The sequence below is a fragment of the Mus pahari genome, chromosome 15 (genome assembly GCF_900095145.1).
Source record: "Mus pahari chromosome 15, PAHARI_EIJ_v1.1, whole genome shotgun sequence".
Lineage (NCBI taxonomy): Eukaryota > Metazoa > Chordata > Mammalia > Rodentia > Muridae > Mus > Mus pahari.
The window spans coordinates 29722748-29733674 of record NC_034604.1 but is presented as its reverse complement, the minus strand read 5'-3'; the positions used below and the strand labels follow the sequence as shown (position 1 = coordinate 29733674).

Below are 10927 nucleotides of genomic sequence, written 5' to 3'. Positions count from 1 at the left end.
CCATGGTAGATGCAGTGGATACAGGCACTTGCCATGGTAGATGCAGTGGATACAGGCACTTGCCATGGTAGATGCAGTGGATACAGGCACTTGCCGTGGTAGTCTGCTGACCTGAGTTTGATTTCCTAGTACCCCACTGAAGGTGGAAGAACGCTCCACAGAGTTGTCCTCTGAACTCCACATGTACACCATGGCGTGTGTGCTCCCACATATGTCACATACAATAATAGTGACCACCAGATAAAATAATAGCTTGTAGATTATAGATAAACATAATAGATCTAGCCCCAAGGCTTTTGCTTGTTTATTCCATGAGTTAAAAGACTGACCTTGTTCATGGTAGAGCAGTGAAGTGAGGGAAAGAACTTGCTCAAAAACTGTATGGTTCTAAGATCACTGGATAACCTTTGAGGGCCTTATTTTCCTCATCTGTGTGATAGAAGTAATTATTTGTTGAGAGGCAGGAGAATTGCCTGTAGAATCAATGCATACCTAGTACACAGAGTAAGGCCTTGTCTCAAAGAAAGCATGTGGGAATACTAGAGAGGTTAAGAGCAGTTAAGAGCAGTTAAGAATGCTTGCTGCTCGGAGAGGATCTGGGCTGGGTTTCCAGCAACCACCTGGTGGCTTACAACTGTAATTCCAGTTTCAAGGAATCCAAAGCCCTTTTCTGGCCCTCACAGGCACTGTACACTTGTGGTGCACATATACTCATGTAGGCCAAACATTCATACATATAAAATGAAAACAAGCCTACCTCACAGGGATGTTGTGAGGGTAAAATAAGTTATGAAACTTAACTTGAAAAAAATTAATTAAAATCTTACACAAATGCAAGGTGTTATTTCTATTCTTACTGTTGGCTATTATGTTCAAACGTTCTAAAATTTTTTAATCCTTGCATATTAGAAGTGCAAAACTGGTCTGGTCCAGCAAAAGTGTTCACTAGTTCATCTTGCCTGACCTGTACCACAGGCAGACACCGTGATCTCCATTCTTTCTTATTGGCCTGCAACAATGACTCTGGATCCTCATTCGAGTGGCTGGCTATTGCAAGGCTGGTTAATAGGATCTGTTATCTATCGAAGACAGCAAAGTTTTGCACAAGAGGAAGGAGCTGGGCTGCAGGGAGAGAGCAGCAGATGGAATGAAGCCTGATTGTCCTGATGTCATGGAAAACAACTATCAGGAGGTGCTAGGGAACTAGTGCCAGGGTCAGTCTGCAGGAAAGGCCTTTCTTATAGGGACCAACAACTGGACAGGTATGTTAGCCAAGAACCTCACTATCCACTGCCCTTTCTGCCTCTCCCACCTTTCATTTTTCTCTACTATTTCTTTTCACACAATTGAGCCTGGGTGGGATGACTGATAGTCATTCTGTGGGACCCCAGGTGGATTTTAAGGACATGAAGAAAACACTGTCTTACAGTACCACTCACAAAATACCAGGTCTTCTTTTAGCTACTCTGTGGGAAAACAGGAAATCCCTTCCACCTCATCCCTTTGGTATTCTCTGCAGATTCTTTGCCCCAAGAAATCAAATTCCCAGCATTCCTGCTGTACCTTATCTCTTACTATGTAAGCAACTCACTCATGTTTCCTTCTTTTCTTTGATGTTGTCTAGGATGGGGGAACCAGGGGACGCCGCTGTGCCATTGAAGCAGATATGAAGATGAAGAAGTGAATACCTTCTTTGAGCGGAACCTGAAATAGAAATAAGCAAAGATACCTTAGCTTGGGTTGTGGGCTCCGTTCCACACTTGATCTTAGTCAAAAGGCTGAGAAGCAGGGAGTCCAGAAGTGGAGTTACAGAAGAGGAGGTGCCGGGACCAAATGACATGAGTTGAGAAGATCTCTTTTCAAAGAGTTGGAGTAGCACAGATGCCTGTTTTAGGGCAAAAATCATGGGCTATGTTAATGCCCTATGTGTAACTAGCAGATTGTAGCTAATTTGTACTGTCTTGTGAAGTGTACAGATTTTTTAAAAAAATAATAAACCTGTGAAGTGTGTGTGTATATAACAATCAGAAGGAAAACTCTGGCCTTCGGTGTGTCCTTTGTGTTTGAGATGTGTTTTCTTTACCACGATAACTGAGTGTATATGGGATAAGATGGTTAGAGCTGAGTAGTCCCATAAGCTGCCTGCTATGACTGAGAGGAGGTAAGTGACCAAGACCAAAGTTGTACTTAGTGTTTTTAAAGGATGTAATTGTGTACAGAGGACTATTTTACTATTTTACTGGGCATTTCTTGAATGTTTGGGAAGTATTAAGGTTTTTAGGATCTGGTTATGTTTCTTAGGGATTAGATCATGGGCAAATGTAGCAGACACGTCAGTCGTGGTTTAAAAAAGCACTGTTTTTGCCGATGCTGTCAGCATCTCTATAGAGATTACTATTAAATTTGTGTAAAGGTTAATCTCTGAGGGTTGTAAAGTTTGGGGCTGGGAATGTTTTTGGTATATAATGATACAGCTCTTGGCTAGTTTCCTTATCAATTGACAGTGCTGGGAGAAAGAAATCACATGGAAGCACATACCAATAATCCTAACACTGAAAACTGAGGCAAGAGGATAGCTGAGAGTTCGAAGCTAGCCTGGGCTACAGAGGGAGACATTGTCTCAAAACAATCTATTCTGGGGCCTGCATGGAGTTCTCAGTGGGTTCAGAAACCTAACATGCCTGACCACCTGAGTCTGATCTCTGAAACCCACTTCGTGGGAGGAAAGAACTGACTCCTGCAAGGTGTGTTCTGACCTCCACGCGTAGTGGCATGTGCATTCTCATATATATGTACATGTATGTGTGCACACAGATGTAATATGTTAATATGTCCTCTAACTTCTGTTACTAAATAAAAATTGGATTCAGCAGTGAAATGAATTAGTATGACCCTTTTTAAAAAAAGGGAATAATAGGACATTCTTTAGTTCTTCTATCTTGAGGAAAAAAGTCTAAGAAGATCCTTAAACCCAGGTGTAGTATTGTACACCGTTAATTCCAGGATTCCACAGGCAGGTAATCTCTTGTGAGTTCGAGGCCAGCCTGGTCTACATAGTGAGTTCCAGGCTAGCCAGGGTTACCTAGTGAGACCCTGTCATTTAAAAAAAAAAAATCCAAACAAACGATATGGTAGAAGTCACAGATCTTACTCCCTACAGAGAAACTGCTGATAAAATTCGAGGCTTGGGAAGTGGCTTAGAGTTTGTGGAGGAAGCCGGATAGGATTTTATCCCTAGCCCTTCATTTACCGTAGTGACACAAGCCTGTAATCCTGGTGCTCAGCAGGTAGGAGGTCAGATCAGAGGGATTTGACTACATAGACCACAAGATATACAAGACCTGTGCAAAAATGTAAAATTGGGCCGATGGTGGTGGCGCACGCCTTTCATCCCAGCACTCGGGAGGCAGAGGCAGGTGGATTTCTGAGCTCGAGGCCAGCCTGGTCTACAAAGTGAGTTCCAGGACAGCCAGGGCTCGAGGCCAGCCTGGTCTACAAAGTGAGTTCCAGGACAGCCAGGGCTATACACAGAAACCCTGTCTCGGAAAAACCACACACAAAAAAATTTTTTAAATGTAAAATTTATTAATATTAAGCTAAGGGAGAAATTAGTCTTTGAGGTGATAGAGAATCCAGTCAGTCCAGGAATTAAGACTCAAAACAGTTCACAAACTGACATGTGTTACAAATACCAAGGCACTGAAAATTTGTAAAACTGCTAAGCGTGGTGACTCAGGCTTTAATCCTAGCACTGCAGAGGCAAAGGCAAGTGAATCTAGAGTCAAGTCAGCCTGGCCCACGAAAGTTTCAGACTAGGTAGGATTGCATGATTGAGACCATATCTCAAACAAAAAAAATTTTTAAGTTGGAATTGTTAGTGGATATAATACATTAAAAGTTAAATTTTCAGTTGGTAAAAAAGCTGATACATGAGCTTACCAAGGTTGGGAGCAAAAATGAGACAATTGGAAGAACAGATAAGACAAAAGACATTCCACCTAGTGGTGGAAGCTAGAAAGCTAGGCATGGTGGTACAACGTGGTAATTTCAGCCAGCACTTGTAAAGCTTAAGTAGAATTTTGAGTTTGAAGAAGGAAGGGTGGGATGGAAAGTGTGTATTGCTCTTCCAGAGAAGTTGAGTTCAGTTCCTAGCACTCGCATCAGGCCACTTAAACTGTAACTCCAGCAACTGAGGATCCAACATTTCACACAGGCATATAAGCATAAACTAATTTTAAAAAAAAATTTTTTTAACCCAAGGAAGTAACTTGAACAGAGAAAAAAGCTGAAACTTTAAAGGAATTAATGACAAAGCAGAAGACCAAGTTTGTTGAAAAAAAGAAGACATGTTGAATGAAAGCTGTAGCTAGATGCTGGGAATGTAGCTAGATCATCTAACATTGAAGAAATCCTGGACTCCCATCTGTAGCACCAGATAAGACCAGGTCACGTTCTCAGCTATCTACTGAATGCAAGGTCAGTCTACATGAGACCCTGTCTTTAAAAGAAAGAAAAAAGAAAATTGCAAAAGAAAGGAAATGAGAAGGTGATTAAAATCTTGTGTTTTGGGCTGGAGAGATGGATCAACATGTTGAAAGAGTGCTTGCTATTGTTCCAGAGGACCTGAGTTTGATCCCAGCGCCTATATCAGGTGGCTTACCACCACTTGTAATGCAGGGGATCCAGTCTCCTCCCGGCCCCCATGAACTCCTGTACATGTATGGTATGCATTCACTCAGACACAGACATACCATGTTAAAAAAAAAATCTTTAAAACTTCCAAATAAATGAATGAACAAATGAATAAAACTCAAGTGTTTCTGTTTTATTCTGACCATCAGATATGACCAGAAGGATGCCAAAGGTAACCATGAGCGTTTTGAAACTAATGACTAATAAGTTAATAATAGATTAAAATTGGTATACACTGAGGAAAACCTTTTTATCCTCAAGTTTATTGTCTTTGAGTTCCTGGGTGATTTGTGATAAAGCCAGCTATGTTCTAATTCTTTCTCTTGGAGTATGAACAAATTCAAGTTTTAAAATGGGGTAATATATGCTTGAAGCTATTTTTCCCAAGACATAATTTTTTTTTTATTTTCTCCCTTTAGCTAGATTCTATGCCTCCTAATAGATATTTCTGGGCCTTTTCTATGAACTTGGAAGATAGGGGTATAATGAGAGTGTTGATTTGAGTGAATTTGTTATTTTTAATTGACGCATTTTTTTCTATGTTTACAGGTGGGGTGTGAGTGGGTTTGGTTGGATTCTAGACAAGACTCTCATGATGACTCTGAGTTGAGCAATGACTGCAGGTCCCTCTTCAGCTCTTGGGACTCCAGTCTGGATCTTGATGTGGGCAGCTGGAAGGACACTGAGGAGGCAGAGGCAGAGGCTGATGAACCCGAGGAAAGCAGCCCGGAGAAAGGATCTAGCGAGTTTCTTGTGGGAGATGTAGAAAGTGAAGAACCCCGGGAAGAGACAGAACAAGACACACCCCAGGACCTCCTCTCTGAGGTAATGGTGAAGCTATTGTTTCCATAGCTTCCCCTTCCCTTCCTTCCCCTCCCTTCCCTCTTACCCGCCCCATCCCTTCTCTTGCCTTTCCTTTTGAGATCGGATCTGGCCACTGAGCCCCGGGACCTCTTGAGGTCCTTGAGCTTCAGCTTCCCAAGGCCTGGAACTTTCAGATGTGCAGCGTCATGGCCCACTCAGTTTCTTAGCCTTGAATATTCCTACTACTTACTAGTGGTTAAGAGCACTGCTGCTCTTGCAGAGGAGTGGGGTTCTTGGCACCTCCAGCAGGCAGCTCACAAATGCCTGGAACTGCAGCTCCAGGGGACCCAATACCCTTTTCTGGCCTCTGGAGACACCACCATACATGTGTTATGACTCAAATACACACACATGTAAATGAATTTTTTTGAATGTATGTATGTATGTATGTATGTATGTATGTATGTATGTATGTATGTTTCTTTGAGACAGTCTCACTATGCAGCATTGGCTATCCTGGAATCCACTGTGTAGACCAGGCTGGTCTCAAACAGATCTGCCTGTCTCTGCCCTCTGAGTGCTGGAACTAAAGGTGTGTCCCACCAACCCCAGAAAATACAAATAAATCTTTGAAAAAAATCAAAATACAAATTTCACTATGGCAGTGGTTGATTGATTGCTATGCCACTAGCACTTGCTCCTAATATAGAATATACACCAAATATGTAGTTTGCAACTAAATGTCCTAAATCCAGTCTTTAGGACCCTGGGTCTCAGAGAGTAGAATTTTTATATGCAGGACTGCCTTATGATGAATGTTCTTGCCATATGTTCAAGTGTCATTATCTTGGTTAAGGACAGAAGACCAACAGGTTGAGACAGTGAGTTTATATTTATTCTACAGCTGAACATACTCAAGAGAATTACATCAAGTTCAGCAAGTATCTAGTTCAAATATCAAATATTTCTACTTCTATAGAAGGAATAGAGTTCAGGTTTTCTTGGCAGCCACTCCCAATTTATATATATATATTGATTATATATTGCACACCTGTGAATAAATAAAATTATAGTATAATTTAATCTGAAAGAGCAAAGAACTACATGTTCACCCTAATGACCCCAGCAACTAACCTAGTACCTTTAATACAGTTTAATGACTGAATGATTGGCTGAGTTAAATCTACTTGCTGTCTTAGACTTAGTCATGCTGACAGTGTGAGCATGTGGCACTTCTAATGTATGGTGCCTGTTTCCCCTGCTGTCCCCTTGCATCCACTAATGAACTTTGATTGCAGATATCAAGTGAAACCTCTTGCCCTTCATCTGGTATCTGGCAATAGGAGGGAAGGGTAATGGGAACTCCCAAAGTAAAGGAAGATCGCTGCAGACAGACTGAGGAGCATAGCTAGACTTAGTGCTGAAAAGGAGCTTCTGAGAGAATATGGAAAGCCAGAGGCAGCTCCTGCCCCTGCACATAGTTAGGCCATAAAGGGGCTATCCACAGAGTGGAGAGGTGACATACTTATGTCACCTGATCTTCACAGGGAGGTGGAACAGAGTGGCTAGAACACAAGGCTTAACTCCAAAGACTTAGAGAAAATTCTTGTGTCCAAAGTCTGGCTTTAGCATGAGTTTTAGCATTGTGATCTTCAGTATGTTACTGGATATTTAAAACCCTTTTTCTCTGCTCCAAACAGATTAGTGTTCTACTTTGAACACTAATTTGTATTTGTGTGTGTGTGTGTGTGTGTGTGTGTGTGTGTGTGTGTGTGTGTGATTTAAATGTAAGAATTCAGCCAAACTTTGTGGCACACCACTATAATCCTAGCACTTGGAAGGCAAAGGCCAGAGGATCAGAAGTTCAGGGTCACCTTTGGCTACACAATGAATTTCAGACTAGCCTGGGCTACATGACACCCTGTCTTAAAACACAAACAGGGCTGGGGGTGAGTTCAACTGGTAGATAGCTTGCTCAGCATACATACATAAAGCCTTGAGTTTGATGCATTGTACCAAATAGGAAGGGTGTGATGCTGCACACCTGTAGTCCCAGCAGCCAAGAGGTGGCAGCAGGAAGACCAGACATGTGAAGTTATCCATGGCTATACCAGGAAGTAAATGAGATCGGAATGCAGACAGGCAAACAAGACAATTCAGCAGACTTTAGTGATGCGTACCGTAGTACCAGCTACTCGGGAGGCTGAGGCACAAGAATCATTTGAACTTGGGGATTGAGATCTTCTTGGGCAAGACAGTAATGCCTGTCTCAAACCAATAAATAGGTAAACAGCTAAATAGGAAAATAAGGGCCTGTGAGACAGCTCAGCAGCTAAAGGTTTTTGCTACCAAGTCTGAAGACCCAGGCTCAATCCCCAGAATCAACATATTGGAAGGAGAGAACTGACTGCTGAAAGTTGTCCTCTGATTGCCACATATGTTTGCGGGCGTGTGTGTATGTGAGTGTGTGTGTGTGTGTGTGTGTGTGTGTGTGTGTGGTTTGTGTGTTACATACATGCATATGTGTATACAAATGTAATAAAAACAAAATAAATAGAGAAATAAGACAACTCACGGCAAGTGAGTTATGAGTTATTATGGTTCATAATAATTGCTATTGCCAGGTCATAGTGCACGCCTTTAATCCTATTACTCTAGAGACAGAGGCAGGGAGATCTCTAAGTTCAAGGCCAACCTGGTCAACAGATTGAGTTTCAGGAGAACCAGAGTTACACAGGGAAGCCTTGTCTACAAAAAACAAAAACAAAAACAAAAACAAAAAATCTTGTTATAGATTATTATTATTGCTTTCTCCTGACATCCCTCCTGACACCCGTCTGACACCCTCCTGCTAACACTCTGATCCTAGCCGTGACCTGGTCTATATCATCAGGGAACATTTACTCCCAACACAAATAAGGGTTGTTTTCTGCTGACAAGAAAGCAAAAGCAGAAAACCCACCTTTCAGAGGGAAAGTTTAAACCAGGTGGCCATAACCTCTAGTATCTGACCTTAGAAATTTTGATCTCCCGTCTCAACCTTGTAGCCCATGCTGGGGAACTTGGGGTGGTCCCTTTCCTGGAATAGGCAGCAGCTTTCTTAGAGGATGTCTTTACCCACAATTTAGTTTGTAAACAAGTATATGCATTAGATGTGGGGGTAGGTGGAAATGTCAAACTCTCTTTCGTAGGGAAAGGGGCAATGGGGCCCTGCTTGTACAGCTCAGGGAGTTGTCCAAACCGGGACCTATTTTAGTTTCTTCATGTTGAGGATAGAACCTAGAACTTGAAGCATGCTAGTCAAGTAGTCTACTGTCCACAGCCCAGTTAGATGTGCCATACCAGCTACAAGGCCCCTTGTTGTTCAGCTTTCCCAGGGTTCCCAAAACTGTACCATTTTTATCCTAACAGTGTCTTAGCTCTAACGTATGTAATCAGTAGATTTAGACTCTCATCATTGATGTTATCTGGCCGGCTATAATAGCTGATTTTAGGACCACAGGTTATAGTGGAGGGTTATTTTTTTATTTGATTTTTATTTGGGGGGTTTTATCAATGTCAAACTTAAAAACTGAGTAAATTTACTTTTTCATTTTGAAGCCATTTTTATTATTTTTTAAAAAGATTTATTTATTTATTATATGTAAGTATACTGTAACTGTCTTCAGATGCTCCAGAAAAGGGATTTGAACTCAGGGCCTTTGGAAGTGTAGTCAGTGCTCTTAACCGCTGAGCCATCTCACTAACCCCCTGAAGCCATTTTTTTGTTTGTTTGTTTTGTTTTGTTTTGTTTTTTTGTTTTTTTTTGTTTTTTTTGTTTTTTTTGGTTTTTCCAGACGGGGTTTCTCTGTATAGCCCTGGCTGTCCTGGAACTCACTCTGTAGACCAGGCTAGCCTCGAACTCAGAAATCTGCCTGCCTCTGCCTCCTGAGTGCTGGGATTAAAGGCGTGCGCCACCACCGCCCGGCTGAAGCCATTTTAAATTGCTCAGATTATCATGGAAAACTTTGTCTACTGGAGTCACCTTCCTCTAATTTTTCTGGTATCTTCATAGGATTGGCCTCTTCTTACATTAAGGTCCGCCTTCTTTTTACTCTGTGTAAGTAAATTTTATCTGCTGCTTCTTGGATTTCCCAGGGGGAGACTCAGCAAGACTCTAAAGAGGACGATCAGAGTGAAGGGTCTGCTTCAGACGGAGAAGGCACGCCCCCTGTAGGTGAGGGTCGGGACGGCATCCGAGTTCAGGAAGCTCCCCTCGTGAATATCCTGTACAACTCCTCACAACTGTAAGTATAGGGCTGAGTGTAGCTGAATGGTAGAGTGCTTGTGTAACACACTCAAGGTCCTGCGTGTGACCCCAGCACTGCTAGGGCCTCTAACATAGATCTTCCTACAAGGGTGTTAGGATTCATACTTTTATTTATTTCTCTTTATAACTTGAATTCATTACCATGAAATAAATTGTTTTATAAGTTTTTTTAAAGAAGGAAGTTACAGGTGGAAAACCCTTAGAGTTTTTTGAACAAAGTTCTCATTATGTTTCCAAGGCTAAAAATCGGGTTAAATTTTTAACGTACTATAAATAGAGGTTTATATGCTATTCTATTGTAAACCAAGGCTGTTTTGAAACTGGAGATAAGGCTCAGTGGTTAAGGATACTTGCTACTTTTGCAGAGGACCTGGGTTCTATTCCCAGCACCTACCTGATGGCTCACACCTGCCCTTAACTCTAGTTCCAGGGGATCTGACACCCATTTCTGACCTTCTTCAGTACCAGGCATGTACACAACACTAATATATACATGCAAGCAAAACATCCGTACATATAAAATCAAATAAATGTTTTTAAAGCTGTTTTGTTGACATTAGGCTCATGGATGGGTATGTAGCTCAGTGGTAGAATACTTGCTTAGTAGATGCAAAGCCCTAGGTTCAATCCCCAGCACTGTGAAAAAGAAGGGAAAACAGTCTCCTACAAATTAGCCTTCTCAATAATTACTAGTTTAATTTACTTTGGAAATAATGCTAAATGACCTACAATTATACAAAATATACCCTTTTTAAAAAAAGATTTATTTATTTATCATATGTAAGTACACTGTAGCTGACTTCAGCCACTCCAGAAGAGGGCATCAGATCTTTTTACGGGTGGCTGTGAGCCACCATATGGTTGCTGGGATTTGAACTTGGGACCTTTGGAAGAGCAGTCGGTGATCTTACCCGCTAAGCCATCTCACCAGCCCAAAAATATACCTTTTTGAAACTATTGAAACAGGTTGAACAGTGGTGGCACACAGCTTTTAATCCCAGCACTTAGGAGGCAGAAGTGGGAGGATTTCTGAGTTTGAGGCCAGCCTGGTCTACAGAGTGAGTTCCAGGACAGCCAGGGCTACAGAGAGAAACCCTGTCTCGAAAAAACAAACAAAAACAA

At 41.7% G+C, this 10927-nt stretch overlaps 2 protein-coding genes across 3 annotated transcripts in view; both read left to right on the top strand.

Annotated features, from left to right (window-relative positions):
* The window catches only part of Brd8 (bromodomain containing 8), a 26913-nt gene extending 24088 nt beyond the window's left edge, over positions 1–2825 (top strand). For both annotated transcript variants that reach the window (XM_021214734.2, XM_021214732.2), the window contains one exon: positions 1625–2825. In XM_021214734.2, coding sequence (XP_021070393.1) covers positions 1625–1684 — 60 coding nt within the window. In that variant the 3' untranslated portion in view covers positions 1685–2825. The remainder of the gene's footprint in view (positions 1–1624) is intronic.
* A 2410-nt stretch (positions 2826–5235) lies between these two features.
* Positions 5236–10927, top strand: part of LOC110333213 (bromodomain-containing protein 8-like) — a gene marked incomplete at its 5' end in the record, with an annotated part of 19413 nt that continues 13721 nt past the window's right edge. Inside the window, 2 exons of the mRNA XM_029546736.1 lie at positions 5236–5517; positions 9634–9782. Of these exons, the coding sequence (XP_029402596.1) occupies positions 5236–5517; positions 9634–9782 (431 nt within the window). The remainder of the gene's footprint in view (positions 5518–9633; positions 9783–10927) is intronic.